General features: G+C 47.9%; 1 protein-coding gene and 1 pseudogene across 7 annotated transcripts in view; one reads left to right on the top strand and one right to left on the bottom strand.

Annotated features, from left to right (window-relative positions):
• Positions 1-1,663: 1,663 nt before the first annotated feature.
• On the top strand, positions 1,664-11,497 carry LOC103752194 (annotated as a pseudogene).
• A 5,525-nt stretch (positions 11,498-17,022) lies between these two features.
• Positions 17,023-22,653, bottom strand: part of Atp8b2 (ATPase phospholipid transporting 8B2) — a 26,323-nt gene continuing 20,692 nt past the window's right edge. For 4 of the 7 annotated variants that reach the window (XM_029557278.1, XM_029557274.1, XM_029557280.1 and 1 more), the window contains 5 exons: positions 22,383-22,466; positions 21,829-22,074; positions 21,550-21,688; positions 19,231-19,361; positions 18,594-18,952 (listed from right to left, as the gene is read on the bottom strand). In XM_029557278.1, coding sequence (XP_029413138.1) covers positions 18,671-18,952; positions 19,231-19,361; positions 21,550-21,688; positions 21,829-22,074; positions 22,383-22,466 — 882 coding nt within the window. In that variant the 3' untranslated portion in view covers positions 18,594-18,670. Of the gene's footprint in view, positions 18,953-19,230; positions 19,362-21,549; positions 21,689-21,828; positions 22,075-22,382; positions 22,467-22,653 lie in introns of all 7 variants that reach the window. The other 3 variants (XM_008854789.3, XM_008854784.3, XM_029557267.1) reach the window with 2 other exon arrangements.

Raw genomic sequence — 22,653 nt, forward strand, 5'->3', positions numbered from 1 at the left:
CCTGCCTTGGCGCAGAGTCTGCACTTGCCAGAGCCGTCGCAGACCCGCCCGGTCTGTAGCTCCCAGCACCAGGCAGCCGCAGAGAGCCAGGGACCCGCCCAGCAGCGAAACCCGCGTACCCCAGCCAACAGCTGGCGCAGCAGCGAGCTCTGCTCACAACAACAGTCTGAGACTCAGTGGAAGCTGAGGGAAGAGGAAGGTGGGAGCAAGACAGAAAAGCTCCGAATCGGGGAGCTCAAGAAAGCCAAAGTGAAGGGGAGGTGCAGGGAGCAAGGAAAGAGAGGAAGAGAGAGAGTGAGGCTTAGTGAGAGGCTGTGAGAAGAAAAGGAGGGAGATTGGAAACTTCCAGAGTTTGCCTTCCCCGTTTTACCGGGTCTTAAGAACAGCCTTTGGACATGCCTCAGGTCAAGCCCGTGCCTTTGTGGGGTTGGCCTCCTCTCGGAGTTTCAGAGACTGAATAGAACGAGGAAAAGAGAGACTCTGATCCGCAGAGCCAAAGTTCAAAAAGTTTACACAAAACACTAATATGACCTTGAGACGAGAGGCCTGCACCCCCTGCATAGGTAGTAGGCTGCTAAGGTCTCTGGGACCCCCGTCACAATGGGCAGCCAGAAAACCTTTTAGCAGGCCTGGAGAGATCTGTGCTCCTTTAAGGAGAACCACTCACCAGGACAGGGAGATTCTAAGAGAAAGGGTTTGAGAACAACAGAGGGGCAAGTCTATCCTTCAGGTGGGTTTAGGCAGACACAGTAACTGTGCCAGACGCTCAGTGGTCTCGGAGACCAGTGCTGCCCAGTGTCCTTGAGTTTTGGTCTAGGAGTGACCTCTGAGTCAGATCAAACAGAGAAATTGAGAAGGGAGAAGAGAGGGAGAGAGGAAACAGAGAGAGAGGAGAAAGAGAATCAGGATGTACCTCAAAGCCAAATCAGTGGTGTGGGCAGGGGGCCTGTAGCAGCGGCCACTCCGGCCAGCTGGAGTTCTTTACATGCGATCTCCAATGGCAGTCATGGGTTTCAGCACCATATGTTAGGTAAAAACTAAGACACAGACAAGAACTCTGGCAGAGCAGGATTTATTTGGAAGATCACACAGGGTGGCTCTCAGCTTGGGAGTAAGGATGCCTCCAGCTCACAAGCTGCTGGCTGGAGGCTTTTATAGGTGTGCAGAAGGCAGGAGAAATAAAAATAGCTTCCGTAGGAGGCAGAGGTCCATACATTGCGAAACTTATCAGGGGGAAACAACAGACTATGCTGACCCATGCTGACTCAACTCCTGTTTTCGAGAGGCCCCAGGGACCTGTCTCATGGGGCTTTACTGCACTGGGGGAGGGCCATTGCAGACCTGGACTCTAAGAGAGACTTAAAACTGTAAGGTTATTTAAAGATGAACCAATCCAATCAAAGGGGCTTTAAAGTGGCCAGAAAGCTAAAGGTTAAATGAATGGCAGGAGATACCATTATCTATTCCTTCCCCACCAAAAGTTAGCAAAAGCTAGAAGGCAAACTCATAGAAATAAAATGCTATTTTCTATCTCCTACTTCAAACATTCTGAGTTTTGGACCACACAGAACTAAATGTTAAAACCAATGCTAATAGAGGCTGCTCAGTGTGCGGCCCTAGGTTTGTTCCAGTGTGTCTTCAGAGGTAGGCCTCTACCGCAAACATGAACTGCCAGATCTTCGGTCAGACCAAGAAGCATCCAAGCTGATTGCCCTCTTCATGTTTATTGGAGCAGGAGGTACTGGAGCAGCACTGTATGTGCTACGTCTGGCAATGTTCAATCCAGATGTCAGTTGAGACAGGAAGAATAACCCAGAGCCTTGGAATAAACTGGGTCCCAATGAGTAGTATAAGTTCTACTCAGTGAATGTGGACTACAGCAAACTGAAGAAAGAAGGTACTGACCTCTAAGTCACATGTTTCACCATAAAGCTGCTTATCATGAAGGTCTTTCAGAAGCCATTTGCACAATTTTCCACTTAAGCAGGAAATATTCTCCTCCAAATGCATAACTCATGTTGATTACTTGGAGTTTATTACACTGATCAATAAATCTCTGAAACTTGAAAAAAAACAGTAATAGAATGCAATTAATTATTCTTTCTTGGTTGACCCAAGGTGACAGAGCTCAGTTTTCACACCCAATGCTCGTGTCATCCTGGGCAGAATATAGTTTTAATGTCCATCTCAGAAAAGCCTTGGAGGACAAAGGCTCAAGGGACTGGCTCCTGGTTCTCTCCCTCCCTGCTTGCTCATCTTATCCTTTTTATTTTAAGACATATTATTTTTAAGATTTATTTTTAGTTTATGTGCATGAGTGCATGTATGTGTACCATGTGTGTGCAATGTGTACAGAGGCCAGAAGAGCACATCAGATCCCTGGAACTGGAGTTACAGATGATTGTGAGCTGTCACGTGGGTGCTGGGAACTGTGTCCTCTGCAAGAGCAGCCTGTACTCTTAATTGCTAAGTCAGCTCTCCAGCCCCAAGATTTATTTTATTTTTTAATTCTGTGTACATGTGTGTAGGGTGGAGTATATGCGTATGTGAATGCAGGCATGCTGGAGTCCAGAAGAGGGCAGGCTGGAGTTGCAGGTTGTTGTAAACTGCTGACGTGTGCTGAGAACCAAACTGGGGGTCCTCAACAAGAGCAGCCACGCTGTTGACTGCTGAGCCACCTCTCCAGTTCCCATCTTGTCCTTTCTTACAAGACACTTTGTCCTTTCCCCGTACTCTGGTTTCCTTTAATTGCTGGGTTTTCTTGTTGTTGTGGGTTTTTTTGTTTGTTTGTTTGGTTGGTTTTTTTTTTGGTCTTTTTGAGACAGGGTCTCCCTATAGCCCCAGCTGGCCTGGAACTCACTATGTATACCAGGCTAGCCTCGAACTCACAGAGATCCACCTGCCTCCGCCTCCCGAGTGCTGGGATTAAAGGTGTGCACCACCACGCCCAGCCTCTTTTAATTGTTTTATATCTTTTGCATGTGTGTATGTGTGGGCATGTGTGTGGGGCTGAGTGTGCAAGTGCATGCGCGTGTGCATGTGGAGGACTGAAGTTAACATGGATATCTTCCTTGATCACTCTTATTAGGTCTTGCTGAACCTGGAGCTTGCCAATTCCAGCTATTCCAGCTAGCCAGTTTGCTCCAGGGATCCACCATCTCTGCCTCCAGAGTGCTGAGATTACAGGCACTGTCACACTCTAACCTTAGGCTGCTTTGTCCAGGAATGATGTGATTTTTCCAGTTCACCAGTAACAGTTTGATGGCTTGGCCTCATTCCCAGGGATGGGCTCAAGTGCAACTAAGCCAAAGGTACCTCCTCCTGCCACACACATGTCCTGCCCAACAGGGCACACTACCACTCTAGTCAAAGTGCTTGGTTCAGGGAGGGTCAAGCACTCAGGGAGGGAGTGCTTGGTTCAGCCTGAGGACAAATGTGGTGGATGACCCCAGAGACACCATTTTCCTGGGTTTTCTGGGTACAGCAGAGAGGCCGGGGAACTGACAGAGTCATATTGCTGTTCTAATAGTAGCCAGCCTTGGAACACTACCACATGGCACCACCATTACCAAAAAGACAACTGGAGATGATCGATCTAGGCCACCACCTGCCGTTTGGACTCACACAAGGGTCAGAAAGTCAAAGCCCTCTGGTCACATTTTGCTTACTCCCTAGTTTTGTGCAGTGTGTGCCGGTGAATCTCATAAATGTGTTGGATCCAGCCCAAGGTTAAGAGTGCAGCTTTATGGCCTGGCGTGGTGATGCACACCTTTGATTCCAGCACTTGGGAGGCAGAGGCAAGCAGATCTTTGTGAGTTTGAGGCCAGCCTGGTCTACATAGCGAGTTCCAGGACAACTGGGGCTACAGGGAGACGCTGCATCAAAAAAAAAAAAATATTTACAATTTGGAAAAGGGTGCAGCTTCATGATACAGTTCCTGCCTGGAAAGCCCAAGGCCCTAGGCCCTGAGTTCATTCGAAGCAATGGACACACACACACAGCAGACACAAAATAGTCCATACCTCTGGATTCTATTTGTGTCAAGTACAGAATGATCTGTGGTGTTGGGGTCAATACAGAGGTTATCTTTGGGGAGTTGGGAACAGTGGTCCAGCGCACAAGGGGATATTTCAGGTGGAGAGTACATGACAACTCACTCAGAGTTATTTCTAGGTACTTAGAGATGGCAGTTTTCCTCTTTATAATCTTGTTTTTTGAGGCAGGCTGCTCTGGAACTTGAAATTCTCTCACCTTGACCTCTGGAGTACTAAGGAGCACTCACGTCAAACTGCTTCTTCATTTCTATAATAATTTCTTCTTGCGCTTCCCTCCTTTTCTGTCTCCATTGTCACCACGGCACCGTGAAAAAGCTTGTGGTGAAGAGGGGTGAAAAAAAGAAGCAGGTTTTGAAGTTCCCCCTTGACTGCAGCTATCCTGTAAAAGATGGACTAGTGGACGCTGCCAATTTGGAGTAGTTCCTCCAGGAGAGAATTAAAGTGAACAAGAGGAGGTCCCATTCCCCTCCAAGAACAGCGTGGGTGGACAGGGAAGGGCACAAACCCCAGGTACTTTATTGTCAATTCAGGATTGACAACCCAAAAGGGGATAAAACAACTTAAAACAGATTGCCACATAGAATTTGATCATTTAAACAGAACAGGTCTGAGCTCTTGGTAATGGTGAGATGCGAGCCAAGAACCAGCATAGCCACAGTCTCTGAGCAGTCTGAGGGCTGGGAACTGCAGAGTGAAGGGATTCCTGTCTGCAGTGGAAGTGTGGAGTCTCAGAGGCCAAGACAGGGACTAGTGCGAGACCGGGAGCTGAAGCCTCCGGTGCTCTGGGTACAACAGTCACCTCTCTCCTCTGTGGAATTCTAATGTGCCCTACCAGAGGCAGTCCAGAGTTACAGGAAGCCAGTTGTTGCCAGCTGGGCCCTGATTGGCTGAATGAGGACACACAAGGGAGAAAAACAGATCAATCAAGGAAGAGCTGTGAATCTTGTCAAGCCTGGTGGGGAGGGGAAGAATCTGGAGTCCATCAAAAGTTGCTACAAGTTCACAATCCCATTCTCCACCTGTCTTTACCTGTACTTGTCTTATGTGATGAGTGTCTGGCCTGCATGTATGAAGTACACCCTTGTGTTCACAGAGGCCAGGAGAGGGTGCTGGATTCCCTGGAACTGGAGTTGTTAACTGTCATGTGGGTGCTGGGAACCGAACCTGAGTCTTCCGCAAGCATTGTCAGTAGTGCCCCTAACTCGTGAGCCATCTCTCCAGTCCTGTTTTTCTGTCTCTTTTGGGCTGCTGCTGTTGCTGCTGTACTAATGGTTATCAGCAGCCCCATGTAAGGACTTGAGCCCGAAGACTGTCAGAAAGCTTTGTGTGGGGACCCTTACCTCCATGAACACTGGAACCCACTTGCTGGAATAACAGAACTGATTCCCGCCAATATCTTCTAACACTCACCTATGAGCCCTGGCAGCTACTTGCCCATGTACTAATGCACACACTAAAATAAATTAATTAAAAAACAATATTTTTCCGGGTTTTGTTTGTGAGACAGGGTCTTGCTATGTAGTCCTGCCTGGCCTGGCCTGGTACTCATATAGCTCAGACTGACCCCAACCTCATGGCATTCCTCCTGCCTTAGTCTCCAGCACGCTGGGATTACAGGCATGAGCCACCACACCTGGCTTTTTGTTTAGATTTTTTGAGACAGGGTCTCACATTGTAGCCCAGAATGATGAGCCTCAAACTTGTGCCAATCCTCCTCCTCAGCCCCCGGAATGCTGGGGTCATAGGTGTGAACCACAATGCCTAGCCTCAACCGTTTTTAGTGAAGTTATTTGTTTGCTACTATCATCCCATTTAGGTAAACATATTTGCTTACATTTGCCTAAAGACTTAGTATAAATAGAGTCCCTTATCTGACAGGTTTACTATGATAGAAATTTGGGAAGCTTGGGCTAATTAGGCTTTCTATGAGAAAATAAGCCCAGGTCATGGATAAACAGTATTATACTAACAGTATTTTCCACAATGTAACAAATTTAGCAGACAATAAGGAGCTGTCTTCCGAGCTGAACTGGAACTATCAGCTCTGTATTCCTCAGCTCCAGCAGTCATAGCAAAATACCACAGGCCTGGAGACTTAAACACTGGGTATTGTTTTTCAGTCCTGCTGAAGCGCTAGGGTTCTGGTACGGGCTGTCTCTCTGGCTGTAGACAGTTACTTTGTCCTTGTATGACCTTCCCTCAATACATATGAAGAGATAGAGGGAGAACTCGATGATGTCTCTTTTTGAGTTTGGTTTTTGGTTTTTGAAACAGGGTCTCACATAGCTCACTCATACTGTCCTCAAATTCATTGTGTATCTGAAGCTGGACTTAAATTCCTGATCCTCCTGCCTCTACCACCTAAATGCTGGGACTATAGGCATGTGCCAGCCATTCCTGGCTACGTATCTCTTCTTGTATGAACACTAAACCTATCAGATCAGTGACCTTCTTCACCTCACTTCTGTACTCCAAAACACAGCAACATTAGGGGTGAGGCCCCACCTGTGTGTCTAACCTCAGTCCTTGGGCCTTATTCAGTCAAGGATGTCTACGAATGTGGCCATCCACAAAATTGTAAATTTGCTTCAAAGATTATGCGTTATTTTGCAAGTTTTTAATAATTGGATTGTGTGGCTCTTGATTATGACTTTGCAGATGATAAAGTTGGGTCACAATGTCAAAAGGGCTTCAACACATGAATTGGGGGAGAGGATACACTTCAGTTCACAACATAATCCTAAGGGTTTATCAGTACATCCTTGATTTTTTTTTTCTGGTCTTTTTGAGATAAGGTCTCCCTGTATCCCCAGCTGGCCTGGAACTTGCCATGTAGATCAGGCTGGCCTGGATTTCACAGAGATCCGCTTGCCTCTGCCTCCTGAGTACTAGGCTTAAAGGCATGCGCCACCACGCCTGGCTCTTGATACTCACTTCTTAATGCACTCTGTGTTTAGATGTCAAATAGTAAAAACTGTATGTTCCATTTAAAAGTTTTAATGTTGGCTAGGTAGGTGGTGCAGACCTATAATCCCAGAACATGAGAGACTGAGGCAGGAGGATTTTTCCAAATTGGAGGTAAACCTGGGCTACATAGTGAGTTCCAGGCCAGCTGGGGCTACAGGGAGACCCTCTCTCTCAAAAAAAAAAAAAAAAGCCAAGAAAAAAAATGTAACGTGTGTTACAGTTTCTGTGCTGTGTGCTAGTCTGATATCATCTGGCAACTAGGCATTCCTTTAATTAAAAGCTAAAAAAAAAAAAAAAAAACTACATGATTTTCCCCTTAAGTTTTACTTCCAACAAATATCTAAAGTTTTCCTAAAAGGCCAACACATTTAAATTTTAACTTACTGCACTGGGAGACTAAGACAGGAGGATGACTAGCCTAAACTACCAAAAACAGCTGGGCATGGTGGCACATGCCTTTGATCCCAGCACTCAGGAGGCAGAGGCAGGTAGATCTCTAAGCTCAAAACCGCCCTGGTCTACCTAACAAGTTCTAGGCCAGCTGGGGTTACAGAGAGATCCTATTTCAAAAAAACAAACAAACAAACAAACGCAAACCAGCTCTGCTTCCTGTGAGCAGATGCAGTGTGATCTGTCAGCTTTTGCTCCTGGTGTCATGCCTTCCCTAACATGATGGTCTCTGTTCCTCTGTAACTGTAAGCCAAAATAAACTCTTTCTGCCTTAAAATACATGCACACAAACACACATTCACACCACCACCAACAACAACAACAAAACAAAACAAATCAAGCTAGTGAGACACGCTACCAAATCTGACTCAGGACTAACATGGTGGAAGGACAGAACTGACTCCCGTAAGTTGTCCTCACTGGCCCTGTGGTGCTAGGGGGTGGGTGGTAGGGGCTGATACAGAGCTTTGTGACAGTTTTCTGACTGTGGGCAGGAGCCCCAGGCTCAAGTGGGGATCAGTCTGCTGTCAGTGCAGGAGCAGCCCCAAATAAGTGGGAACCACAGAAATGATGGAAATGATGGAAACATTTTAACAAACATCTCAGAGACAGATTTGATTGTGAACTTTTCTCAACTTGTGGTGACTCAAGGTTCTTCCCTTGACCCTACCAGGAGCTGAACACTTCTCAGAGCTGCAGACTTGCTCCCCAAGTTCAAGGTCTGAGAGCTTTGAGCTGTATGTACCACTTCTCAGAGCTGTGTCTGCTCTCTGCTGCCATGCTAACTTCCCAGTGGTGATCTGCTTTAAGTTGTCCGGTCCCATTTAAGGTTGTCAATCCTGAATTGACAATAAAGTGCCTCCCTTTGTGCCTTTACTACCTACCTACTCCATTCCTGAAGGAGGGTGGGATCAGAGCCTGGTTGGGGACAGGAGAGGTCTCCACTGACTGCCTCAGTGGAGAGGCACACTCAGCACACACATACACACACACACACACACACACACACACACACACACAATATATATATATATAATTGCACACACTAAATATAAAAATGTAATTACACACACTATATCTACATAGATATACATTTTGGGGGGGGGTCTTTTTTGAGACAGGGTCTGCCTTGTAGCCCCAGCTGTCCTGAAACTCACTATGTAGACCAGGCTGGCCTCGAACTCACAAAGATCTGCCTGCCTCTGCCTCCCAAGTGCTGGGATTAAAGGCGTGCACCACCACACCCAGCTAGATATACATTTTTTATTGATTGATTAATTAATTAATTTACTTATTTATTTATTGTCTTTTTGAGAAAGGATCTCCCTGTAGCCCTAGCTGGCCTAGAACTCACTATAAAGACCAGGCTGGCTTTGATCTCATGGAGATCCTCTTGTTTCTGTCTCCTGAGTGCTGAGATTAAAGGTCTGTACCACCATATCAGGTTTTATAAATTATAAAAGGCTATATAATTTTTTTTTGTCTTTTTGAGACAGGGTCTCCTTGTAGCCCCAGCTGTCCTGGAACTCACTATGTAGACCAAGCTGTCCTCAAACTCACAATGATCCACCTGCCTCTGCCTCCCAAGTGCTGGGATTAAAGGCGCGCACCACCACGCCCGGCTATATAAATGTAATTTTTTAAAAAACAAAAATTTATTCTAGGTCTAGGATTTCTTGAGTTCTATTGCATTTTTTTAATTTACTTTTTAAAAAATTTGGGGGTGCTGGAGAGATGGCTCAGTGGTTAAGAGCACTGACTGCTCTTGCAGAGGACCCAGTTTCGATTCCCAGCACCCACATGGTGGCTACAAACCGTTCTTAACTCCAGTTCCAGGGGAATCCAAAGCTCTCTTCTGACTCTGAGGCATTGCATGACACAGGCGCACTCACATGCATGCAGGCAATACACTCATACACCTAAAAAAATTAAAAAAATAACTGGGTGTGGTGGCTGAATGCCTTTAATCCCAGCACTCAGGAGGCAGGGACAGGAGGATCTTTTTGAGATCCAGGCCAGTCTAGTTTACGTAGTGAGTTCTAGCCCAGTTGGGACTACAGGGAAACACTGTCTCAAAAAAAATCCAGAAAAAAAAAAATCTAGAAAAACTAAAACTGAAGTTATAGCTGTTTATGGTGGCGTGTACCTCTAGTGTTAGCCACTCTAGGGCTGAGGCAGTAAAATCACTTGAGCCCAAAAGCTTGAGGCCAGGGGCTGGAGAGATGACTCAGCAGTTAAGATCACTAGCTGCTCTTGCAAAGAACCTGGGTTTGAGTCCCAGCACCCACATGGCAGCTAACAACCATCCATAACTCCAGTTCCAGGGGGATCTAAAGCCCTCTTCTGACCTCCCTGGGCATTGCACAACACGGATGCACTTACATACAGGTAGGCAATACACTCATACATATAAAATAAAAATAATAAATAAGGAGCTGGAGAGATGGCTCAGCAGTTAAGAACACTGAATGTTCTTGCAGAAGACCCGGGTTCAAATCCCAGCACCCACATAGCAGCTAACACCTGTCCATAACTCCAGTTCCAGGGAATCCGACAGCCTCTTCTGTCCTCTGTGGCCATTGCATGACACCAGTGCACTTACCTACATGCAGGCAATACATGAATACACATAAAATAAAAATAATAAATTTTAAAAATTTTAAGTGCTTTTGGGGGGGAAATGCTTTTGAAAAAATAATAATAATAAATTTTTTTTCAGATCTGAGGACCAAACCCAAGGCCTTGCACTTGCTAAGCAAATGCTCTACCACTAAGCTAAATCCCCAACCCCCATATTTTTAAAATATTAAGGCTCCGTTTGATTTTCTGGCTTTTGTTTTCTTTTCTGGCACTGGTAATTCAACTTTCAACATGCTAAGCAAGTGCCTTACCACTGAGCTACAAAGCCAACTCTCCAGATTCTATTGAAAGAAAAGTGTTTTTGTTGTTTTTTTGAGACAAGGTCTCATACAGCCCGAGGCTGGCCACAAACTTGCTATGTAGCAGAGGCTGACCTTGTACTCCTGACCCTGCCTCAGCCTCCAAAGGGCTGGGATTACAGACCAGGGCCATAGCCAGCAGAGTGGAGTGGGGTTTTCTGTTTGTTTGTTTGTTGTTTACTTTCTCTTGATCATTTTTTGTCAAACCATCACAGACTGAAAGTGTTTTCTTTCTCCTTCTCCTGTCTTCAGTGCTGGGGATGGAATCCAGAGCCTGGTACACTGTAGAAGAGCACTGTACCACTGAGCACACCCTCCTCTCCAGCTGTTCTAGACTCTTGAGAGTTTATGCCCAAGCAGCAATCATCCATTTCCAGTGTCTCTGGGCCTTGTGTCACAGTCTGGTCCACAGAGCCCGCTCTGCTAGCCTGTACACCTAGCCCCAAAAGGTGCCAGGAACAGCTGTTTGGAGTGCTGAACCTGTGAACTGGGGTGACTCTGTGCATGCAGGATGCCTCACAGGGCAGCAGGGAGAGGGGAATGGGAAGAGAGGGGCAAGGTTAGCAGGTTCTAACTGGAATCTGGTCTTCCACACTGTTGCAGGGATGCATCTCTTAAGGAGGACATAAAGTCCCTTGACTGGCTGTTAGCCTGACCTCATTTTTCCTCCATTCCTAGACTTGGAGTGGGAGAGTTCCTCCTTTGGCCTGCAACCCATGAACATTCTGGGCCGCCTGTCTTTACAGCATTGCTGAATGGACAGCTCTATGCAGGACCACTTTCACAGGACTGTCAAAGGTGCACCTGAGCCAAAGCAATTAACAACCAACCATTGGTGATGAGGATGCTGAGCCACCACTAGTTCCACAGGCAGAGAGAGTCAAGGCCATGTCTCCTTCTCCTAGGTATGGGCGTGCAGGTTTCGCGGAGCGCCAGCTGCTGGGCGTGGCACCGGTCTCCCTCGCGCAGCTAGGGGGACGTGGGGCGGTCCCCCGCACCAAGTCTGCTGAGACTCTCCGCTACCGGCCTGGCGGCTCTGGAGGACCGCTGTCAGCTACCCAGTCGGGTTCCGTCCCAATCTACTGAGCACTCCCTCTGTGTTCGACATCCGTCAGCTGCCGGGTGGGGGGACGTGGGGCGGTCCCCCGCACCGCGTCTGCTGAGACTCTCCGCTACTGGCCTGGCTCTGGAGGACCGCTGTCAGCTACCCAGTCGGGTTCCATCCCAATCTACTGAGCACTCCCTCTGTGTTCGACATCCGTCAGCTGCCGGGTCATGATTCAGCTCCAGCTCCAACTTTATTGGGGTAAAACTAGGACTATTTATAGTGTGGAGACAATAGAAGAAGCCTTAGCTGATAGGTGCTCCTGGAATGCTTCATTTACATAGGGCGGTGGGCTTCTATCAGGCTATCAGACAATGCCTGATTAAAACCTGGTAGCTCCTGTGCCGGAGGGCATGTATCTTGTGATGGGCATTTCAAAAGTAAGTCGGAGGAGAGCAGAAGGCGCCCAGCAGGCTCTCCGCTGAGAAGGGGAGTCTCCCCATTTGCACCGATCCGGCTTGCGGCTATCCGGACATGGGGAGACTGCTACCCTAAACAGCAGGGGTCCCCAACATCAGGCAGGAGCGGGGAGCAGTCCTTATCCATGATCCTAACAGTTGTGGGGAGGTCTCCACAGAGCAACTTCTGTGGGTGTTCCTGGGAGTCCTTCTCCGACGTGGAGGCAGGGCACAGCCCAAAAGAGAAGGTGCAGACAGCTGGGAAGAGACTTGACCGAAGCCCAGCACAGAACACTACTTCTCTTTCTGAGCATAGCCAGTCATCCTCGCTTCAGCCTCAGGATGCACATCTACAAACTCTCCCCACACTGTGTAGAATTCAGGTGCAGTTTTCCTTGACTTTGCTCCCAGAACAGAGATAAGGAGAAATTCGGTGCCTCCCTTCATTCCAAACCTCCAGGGACCAAGGGCAGGAGCCTCCCAATGACTGACTCCCTCTAGACTGGAGACCAAGGTCTACAGTCCTGAGTCTGTCTCAGGGACTCCCTCCCTTGTGCCCCAGGGAGTAGCAACAGGGAGTGCTGTAGCTGCCTGTCTGTCTAACCTTAGTGCTTTGGTCTCTGTTCTTTTTTTTTGAATTTCATACATAAAATCATCTTTATACTCCCCGTTCCCCTTCCCCTTTGGCACCCTCCCATAGCTCCTCCCACACACATTGCAGTTCATACATTCTGTCATTTGCGTTAAGGCCTATTATGTAGAGTTAGTCTCTGGAGATGTCTCTCAGTGCAAGTTCATCCACTGGGGTTTAGTCAGCCTATCTAGTCTCTCCCTTTGTGAAGATCAGCTCTTCCTCACCCAGCAGTAATCAGCTGCCAATAATTCTTCGACTAAGTTTGGGACTTGCTGTTCATTTCCACAGTTCTGTGCTGCGTATGCTGACACCATTGCTATATGAGAAGGGTCCCAGGCATCTGGCCTGTAGAACCATTTCCGTTTGGTCTCTGTTCTCTTGCAACAGACAAGAAGGTGGCATATCAAGTCTTTCTGCCCGAAGACTTTTTTTTTAATTTTTTTGGAGACAGGGTCTCCCAGTAGCCCCAGCTGGCTTGGAACTCACTACGTAGACCAGGCTGGCCTTAAACTCAGAGATCCACCTGCCTCTGAGTGCTGGGATTAAAGCCATGCACACTGTGCCTGACAAGACTTCTTTTTTTTTTTTTTTTTTTTTTTTTTTTTTTTTTAACAGGGTCTCCCTGTAGTCCCAGCTACCTGGAACTCACTATGTAGACCAGACTGGCCTCAAACTCACAGAGATCTGCCTGCCTCTGCCTCCCAAGTGCTGGGACTAAAGGCATGTGCCACCACACCCAGCAAGACTTTTTTTAAAGTCAGATCTCACTATGTAGTCTAGTGTGGCCTAAAATTCTCTATCTAGCACAGGCTGTTCTCATACTCAAGGTGCTTTTCCTGCCTGAACTTCCTGAGCGCTAGGATTACAGGTATGAGGCACCACACCTGGCTTGGATAATTTTTTTGAGTCTCAACTAATGGCCCATCTTTGGGGCAGAGATGTGCTGTTGGAGCGATCCATAGCACTGTGAAATAGTGGTGCAGGAATTGCAGTTTAATCATTTCTAGAAGGTAAAATACATAATCATGTGCTGAGTGTAGGGTGGGAAGGATGGGGAGGAGGGAAGAAAACGGGAGGGGGAATGAATGTTACTGTGCTGAAGGCCTGCTGAGAGAGGCCCCTGAGCACTTGCTCCTCTGCCCTCCTTTCACATTCCACACTCCACAGCCACAGCCTGACAGAGCTTCTGAGTAAGCCAAGTAAGGGCTCAGAGAAAAGAAGTAAATTGCTGGTGTGCTGGTGCATGGGCGACTAAAGAGCTAGAGGCTGAAGCAGAAGTAACACTTAAAGCTTATGAGTTCAAGATCGGCCTGACAACAAACATAGTGAGAACTTGTCAAAATGAAAAGGGACTGCAAGGTGGCATGGTGATAAGTATGTTTGCTTTGCAAGCACAAAGACCTGAGTTTAAATCCCCTGCACCCACGTAAAAAGCAGGGCGTGGCTGCAAGTGCCTGTAACCCCAGCATTCAAGAGGACAATAGAAGATGGGCAGATCCCTGGAGCTTCCTGGCTGGCCGCCTAGCTGACCCTGTGGGCTTCTGGTTCAGTAAGGACCCTGTCTTGAGACAGTAAGGTAGAGAGCAATAGAGGAAGACACCAAATCTGCTGTTCTTGCCTCTATATGTACATGCACAGGCACACATGGGGGTACATGCAAACACAAACACAGATACATATGCATGTACCACTCCCACACCACCACCATAAAGGGAAAGAATGAAAAAAGGATGTAAGGGGCTGAAGGTTTTCGGGACAGGGTCTCACAGTAGCCCCAGTTGGCCTAGGAACTCACTATGTAGACCCGGCTGGCCTTGAACTCACAGCTATCCACCTGCCTCTGCCTCCTGAGTGCTGGGATTAAAGGCATGTGACATGCCCAGCAAGAGTTTGTACTACTCTTGCAGAGAGCCAAAGTCAGGTTCCCAGCACCTGTATAAGGGAGCTCACAACTGTCTGTAACTCCAGCTCCACAGTATCAGGTGCCCTCTTCTGGCCTCTGTGGGTACCACACACTCACGTGCATACCCACACATACACATACATATACATAATTAAAAATAATCAATATAGGGGCTGGAGAGGTGGCTCAGTGGTTAAAAGCACTGGCTGCCCTTGCACAAGATCCAGGTTCAAGTCTCAGCACCCACATGGCGGCTAACACCCATCCATAACTTCAGTTACAGGGGATCTAATGCCTTCTTCTGTCCTCCTCTGGCACCGCATGATACAGGTGCACATGCAGACATATCACTCATACACATAGAATAAAAATAAATCAACCAAAAAATCCGTATAAGCCAGGTGTGGTGACACATGCCTTTAGTCCCAGCACTTGGAGGGCAGAAGCATAGCAAGATCCAGAACAACTGGGTCTACAGGGAGATCCTGTCTCAACCCCCCCTCCCAATTTTTTAAAGAAAGAATATAAGGAAAGGAAATATAAGAAAAGAAGGAAGAGGCTTGGATAAAAGGGAGGGATAATGTCCTAGGAGCAGGAGCAGACGGCAGAGAAACCAAAGGATCTGGAGGGTCATATTCCAAATTGTGAAATTTCAGAGGTGGAACTCTTCCAGAACAGATGGGTAGATGATTAGTTATTTATTTGAGATGAATGCTCTCAGGAACAGGGAGGTCAGCCAGGTGCAGTTGTGGTGGAATCCCCCTGAACAAATAAAGAAAATTGCAGCATGGTCTGAGCCTGAGTGCAGTGCACAGTTCTGACTGTCATGACATTGTAGCACACAGTACCCGATCAGGATCTGAGCTATCAGACATGGGAGACAAGGAAGCGGAACTGTAAAGGGCAATAAAAGGCTGGGGCTCTGCTTTTGAGGGCCGGTGCCCGCACATTTAACTGCTTCCTGCATAAAAGCATTGGGGTTTCAAACCAGTCTTGGTTACAGAGTCAGGTCCTTTTCCAATATTATATATATTAAATTTTATATGTATAGATGTGTAAAATAAAAATGAAAAACAAAAGCAGGGATGCCAAGGAAGAACTGTGAGGACGTTAGTCAGATTTGGCACCTGCAGAGCTAGCACTGGGACAATGGTGGGGCCAAAGACATTCAGAGCCCAAGCTCTCTTACAAACAAGGGATTAGGAGTCCAGGGTACGGCTGAGGCAAGGAGGAGAATAACAAATCAGTGTGGGTGCAGACCCATAGAAGCTCCTTCATACAGAGAAAGGAAAACATGTCTATACCAGTTTTGGTGGTAAATGCTCAGAATCCAGCATTAGAGACAGGCTGGAGGACTCCAGGAAGTTTTGGGCCAGCCTGGTCTATGAGGAGTTCCAGGCAGTAAGAACCTGTCAAAAAAAAAAAAAAGATACCTGGTGTGGTAGTGGTATCTTTTGCCTGTAATCCCAGCATTTGGGAAGCTCAGGTAGGAGGATCAGTGTGTGAGTTCAAGACCAGCCTGAGTTATATAACAAGACTCACCAAAGAGAGGAGACATGGGAAAAAAAAAAAAAGTGTGTCATGCCAGCTAAGGAGGAGGAAGCTTGTTCTCTTTGTAGCTGACTGGTTCTCTGTCCTGGAACACCACACAGTAGGTCTGATATGAAGTCTCAGGAGCCAAGGGCCCATCATTCATGGGAAAAGTGTTAACCTTAGGGTGGGAGTAAAAGCTTGGCCTGAGGAGGTTGAAGGGGACTAAGGCTGGTTGTACTTTGCTGCTTGAAGCTTAGGGCTGTTGCAGGCTGGGCAGTTTTCCTATGCAGAGGCAGCCACAGACTGTTCCCAGGGTTGGGGCTCTCTTCTTGCCCTGGCTTGTTTGTTTATAACAGTCTTGCTATATTGCCAAAGCTGGTCTCAAACTCAAGGCAATCCTCCCGTCTCAGCCTCTCTTCTGGAAGGAGGAAGCTGGTCTTCATGCCTTCCCTCTGAGCTTAGCACTTCTTTGGAACTCCACTTCTGAAAAAGAAGGGGAGAAGGCACTCCCTCATGGCAGAACAGACTGGTTAGCGCAGGGGGTGACACAGCTCAGGGGTTGCTGAGGGCTCCCAGCAGCATCTCTACGTCCTCAGTCCACCACCGTGGTCCCACCTGTCCCAGGAGCAAGGAGTGTGCCTTTACCTAAGCCCTGTGGAGTCAATATTTAGTAATACTTAGGCTCCTTGAGAATCATCTGAAGATCCAGGAAGCCGCTGTGACGCTATGAGTCTGTGGTCAGGGGAAAAGAAATGAGAAGGGGATTGAAAAAAAAAAAAATCAGAACCTGGTGGTGAATGCCTGGAATCCCAGCTACTCAGAAGCTGAGGCGGGAAGACTGACGACTGAACACAAAGCCCTTCTACCTTGTCTCAGCACCACCCACAGCCCATATAGAGCTGTGTAAGCTCAAACCCAGGAGGCACACAGAGGCGCCGCCCCAGACTCGTCGGCTGCACCAGATGTACTCTCTCAATCTCACTTGAGTTTGTCTTCACTTTTACCCTCTTCATTAAACATCAGAAAAGAGACAGATTACCCACTTCTCAGAAATTTTAATTTTATAAAAAGGCATCTTTATATCCATAAAATGATAATTTTTCAATTATAGAAATGTGTCATAAATTATACAGAATGTTCCTTAATTACAGCTCAATGCAACTTGATACTTTCCTCCCTCCCTAAAAAATGAGAGAGAACCAAAAAAATAATATATATAGCTGTATATATATATATATGTGTGTGTATTTATATAATATAGACAAACCAAATATGAAAAAAAAATCATTTCCTCTTTGGTATAAAAATCACTTTCCCCTTAAGAGACACACAAACAGACATGATATTGGGCTTGTAAACTGTGTGGCCGAAAGGGGTTTCCCTGTCAAGGGTCCCCGTTCCCCTACTCCCCACCCACCCAGCCTCAACTACACTGCAGGCCACCTCCAGCTCCTCTGAAGCTCCCACACAGAACATTTAGACTCTTGTACCCCACTCAGCTCAACACCATTCTTCATGTACCCGGCCCCTTACTCCTCAGCTACCAAACATGGGGAAAGGATTCTTCTGGAAGCTGACTAGGTAGCAACTAACTTGAGAAGTACCTTACTTAGGGAGCCAGGCTACGAAGTGGGTTCAACTGTGACATCCACATTTGGCCTGGCTGAACAGCTCCTCCCTGGGGCTGAGACTAGAGAGTGGGGGTGGGGGGCTTATTTACTGGGCCAAAGCAGCAGAAACCAGCTTCCCCTTTCAGTCCCTCAGGGACAGGTGCAGGACAGCACCAGATGAGGGAGAAAGGAAGTTGGAAGCAAGTATGCTAAGGAATTTGGGAATAAATTTAAAATTTAAGAAAACTACTTTTCCTCCCTCAGCACATTTCATCCTCAGCCTTAGCTCACTGAGAATGATGGGAACACTTTTCTGAGCTCCAGCCCAATACCAGCAGGACTTAGAGACTCCAGAACCTGCCATGTGCATGGAGAGACCACAGCACTTCACTCCAGGTGAGGAAGGAGACAGAACCAAACTCTTCCTTCAGACTCCTGCTATCCTCTGTCTGACAGTTTCTCCCTCTCTGATGGCTCCTCTACCACATGAGGGCACTAGGGCCCTAAGGGTGACCCATGAGATGTGGCCCCTCCCAAGCCACTCCACCAGGTGGGGGCATCTCAGTGTGTGCCAGTCTCCTTCTCAGGAGAGTTAAAACACCAACCACAACATAAAGTCACATGAAGGCCGCCTCCACTTGCCAAATAAAAAAGACAAAAGCAAACACACAAACACAAACCAAGAAGACATAACACAATGTGAGGGGCCCAGAGGCCCCAGCAGGTCTCTGGCTTCCCGGCATGATACATTCTTGTGTAATTCAGGAACAGGGACACAAGGGCCCCACTGGGGAAAAGGAGTAAAAAAATACAGAGATTAGTCTCCCTGCCAGCTCCCGAGCAGGACAGGGGCAGACCCAATCTCAGTTTTCCCGTTTTTTTGGTTCCACACGTGGTTCCACACAAGGCAGCTTTCCATGGGCTACAGCCCTGCTCTGCCCTTGGGGCCCACTCTCTCTATCTCTCCAAGCTGGTGAGCCATCAAGGCAGTCCAGCAGGGGAAGGAGGACCAGCAGTTCCCAGAAGCTGGTCCTGCAAGCTCTGGTTCCAGGCACAGGCTGTCCCAGTCCAGGTCTTCACCCCTTGAGGGGCTTATCAGCCCCTCCACCACCGGGACTGCTGGCACTGTCACTTTTCTTCCTGCGCAGGCTCTCGATCCAGCTGGAGCTGGAGCGTGTGGTGAAGCTAGAGAGGGCGAGGGAGCTGAGCCGCATGTTCTTGCCAGACATAATGAGCTCCCCGAAGCCTTCCTGGTGGGAGAAGGCGTAGCCCGAGCGCCGGGAGCCAGTGCGGCCCACCCGCCGCATACAGCGGTGCTGAGCCTTCTGCTTCTTCCTCACCAGCTGTGTGTAGCGGACCTGGTCAGGGGCATGGGAAATGAGAGTCTTTCAGTGTCGGCCTGGCAACATCAGGCACAGCCATGGGGCAGGAGCCCAGAGCACCAGGTGGGCAGAGCAAGGGAACAGGGGCCCAGGGGAGAGCCAGCACAGGAACTTCTGGGGCCGTGTGGCACAGAACAGAGGGCCATCACAGCCCAACCAGAGCTGCACAGCACACAAGCAGAGCAAGTCTTTCCTGCCACACTGCAGCTGTCCCCCAAGGCCTACAGCCAGCTTTGCCAGGCCAGGCTTCTCACCGTGTCAGAGAGATCCGGCTTCAAGCTGAGCCTGAGGAAGCGGAAGGCAACCACCGGCATGATGCAGACAGCTGTGGTGAGCATGATGGTGAGCCACACAGTGGGCTGGGCCAGTGTGTTCTGGGCATTCCCTGAGGGCACAGGAGTCATGAAGAAGACAGCAGGGCAAACTCCTCACTATTTCTGGTGGTTGCATGTTCCTAACCTCAAAACCCAAGCCACCTTTGACTTCCCTCATCTCTGCCCGTCCCCTAAATCTTATCTCCAAATGTGACTCTGGTCTCAAACTGTCCCAAAACTCCAGAGCTGACTCCTCACACACCTTAATTGGTATCTCTGTAGAACACCCAACAGGTATCTTGGAAGCTCAATGTGCTGTCTCTTCCACCCCAAACCTATATCTTTCTCAGCTAGAGAAATGTTACCAATCATCTAGCCCAAAAACTAGAAATCCTGCCTCCCACCTTACTCTTCCTGATGGCTCCATTTTCTTTTTTTAAATGTTCTGTTTTCATTATTTTTAAATGTATCAGTGTATTGCCTGCATGTATGTAAGTGCACCCATTTCATACAATGCCAATGAAATCAGAAGAGGGCTTCCATGTGGGTGCTAGGGATCAAACCTTGGTCCTCTGCAAGAACCACCAGTGCTCTGAACCACTGAGCCACTTCTCCAGCCCATTGGCTCCATTTTCTAAATATCTAAGGATCCCACATTTCACTAAATCCAAGAGCACAAGTCCTACTTGGATTCCTAGTAACTGCACTCCCTGTTTCCCTGGGGAGCCCTCCACTTGATTTTCCACAAATGGTAAAAGTGACCCTTTAAAAACAAACTGAAACTAGTCATGGTGGCACACGCCTTTAGTCCCAGCACTTGGGAGGCAGAGGTCAGCGTGGTCTATATAGCAAGTTCCAGAAGACCTGGGGCTACAGGGAGACCTGCTTCAAAAAGATCAAAAACAACAACAATAAAAAAAATAGAAATTGTGCTAAGCCTGGGCTAGGGAGACCTTGTCATTCATAAATTAAGTAAGTAAAGTAAGTAAAAATGAATGAATAAATAAATAAATAAATAAAATAGAAATGGATGCCAGTTGCCACGGCACACGCCTTTAATTCCAGCACTTAGGGGAGGTAGAGCAGGTAAATCTCTGTGAGTTTGAGGACAGCGAGGACTACACAGTGAGACCTTGCCTCAAACAGTTTGTTTATAAATACTTCCTTGTTCAAACCCTCCGATGCCTTCCTATCACAACTATAAACCTTTATTTTTGCTCTGCTAGAGCTAGAAGCCAGGGTCTTATGCATGAAGAGAAGCACTCTGCTGAGCTATGCTCCCAACTCATCTTCCTTCCTTCCTTTCCTTTTTTATGTATATGAGTGTTTTGCCTACATGTATGTAAGGGCACCATGTACATGCAATGCCCAGAGGTCAGAAGAGGATGTTAGACCTCATGGAACTGGAATTACTGATGGGTGCCGGGAACCAAACGAGTCCTCTGCAAGAGCAGCCAGTGCTCTTAACTGCTGAGCCATCTTCCCAGCCTCTCTTTTTTAAATTTATTTTATTTTATTTTATTGGTCTTTCTGAGTCAGGGTCTCCCTGTCACCCCAGTTGTCCTGGAACTGTAGACCAGACTGGCCTCAAACTCACAGAGTTTCACCTGTCTCTGCCTCCCGAGTGCTAGGATTGAAGGCGTGCACCACCATGCCGGCTCTTGTCTCTCTTTAAAGACAGGATCTCATGTTGCTCAGGTGGGTCTGACACATGCTATATAGCTAAGGATGACCCTAAACTGATCTTCTTACCTCTACCTTTTTCTTAAACTGATGGGATTACAGGCATGTGCCACTACATCTTTCTGGAGCAATCTTTTGAAAAGAATAATCTTTTGACACCATCTGTCTTCTCTAAATAAATGAAGGCTTCTAGAAAAGCAAAGCTCGCTTGACAGCCTGGCACTTGGAGACCTCTCTCCCTTCTCCCTCTGCCTCCCGAGAGTGGCTCTTTGCCCCACCCTAGCTGAAGCCCTCTCTAAGAATCAAGTGGCACTTTCACATTCCTGCCTTTGCTTACTAACAGCAGCCTCCTCTGTGGGACTATCCCTGGCCAACCCACTGGCACTGTCTTTGCTGACCATGAAGTCTGCCATCCCTGGTCACCACTCTCATGAACACAGACAGAAGCTCCTTGGGGACAGGGCTTGGGCCAGCTACTCCTTTATCCTCTACCAAACCTTGGAAAGTACTAGCCTCTCCCTTGTTGGTCCTAAAACAGCTCTGACTCCACGCTGATTCAAAAGCAACCATACTTACCAACAAATCGGAACTGGTTTGGAAACATGTCAAAGAGCCCATTGCTGTGCATGGCAAAGAGGATGGCAAAGTAAACAGCTAGGCTGCCCCAGATGAAGAAGTGGTTGATGGCTGTCCAATAGCCAGTATCCAGCCCAATCTGCAAAAAGTAGTTATGACAAACAAGAGCATCCCCAAACCCCCTACCCCACCCTCACAAACAGGGCTGTGATGGTGAGGGCTGCTCCAAGGATGAAAGGCTCACTCCTTCCTGAGTGAGAGCAGCTCCCGGCCTCATACCTGCACACTGACCACAATAACCAGTGATGTGGCCACAGTGACTGCGAAGGACTGGTAGTCTGCCAGCTGGGTGCCGTCATGCCGCGTGGCCTCTGCAAACACCCCATAGGGAATGAAGAACATAAGAACTGAGGTGTAGATGCCCTGGGCGATGCAGATGAAAAACTCCCGCTTGTTGAAGAGGAGGTTCAGCTGGCCTGGCTCATACAGTTTAGGGTACTCCATGCTCCGCTGCTCCGGGACATCCTGTTGAGGGAAGAGTCTCAGAAACTCCTGTTTTGACTCCAGGGGTCAAGGACAGCCCCTGTCCCTAGCTCCTTCTTTCTGAAGTCTTTGACAGCAAAAACAAAGCTCAAACCGGCTTCTCCCAACCAATCTGTGTTCAGTAACCCAGGGGAGTCATAGGTCCTGGGGTCAAGACAGAGAGAAACCCTACTCCCTCCCTAACTGGAGGTGCCCACAGGCAGTGGATATACTGCTCCAAACCCACTACACCAACCACACTTTCACAGTTGTGCCCTCACCATCCTGCTTGGTCACCAACCCCCCCGTACCTGGTCAAAGACCCCCATAGCCAGGACAGGGAGGGAGGTGTACACGATGTTATACAAGGTGATGAAGTACTGGTCATACACAGTCTGGAAGAGAATGGGCGAGAGAGGACTGAACACACAAAGACGACACTTGTGCAACATCTAGGGAACCATAAGCAATTTTCTTGAGCTTTCTCCATTCTCAACACTTTTTTTTTCTTTGGTCTTTTTGAGACAGGGTCTCCCTGTAGCCCCAGCTGAGGAAGGAGAGAGAGAGAGAGAGAGAGAGAGA

This window comes from Nannospalax galili, unplaced genomic scaffold (assembly GCF_000622305.1).
Source record: "Nannospalax galili isolate Female #2095 unplaced genomic scaffold, S.galili_v1.0 scaffold591, whole genome shotgun sequence".
Taxonomy (NCBI): Eukaryota; Metazoa; Chordata; class Mammalia; order Rodentia; family Spalacidae; genus Nannospalax; species Nannospalax galili.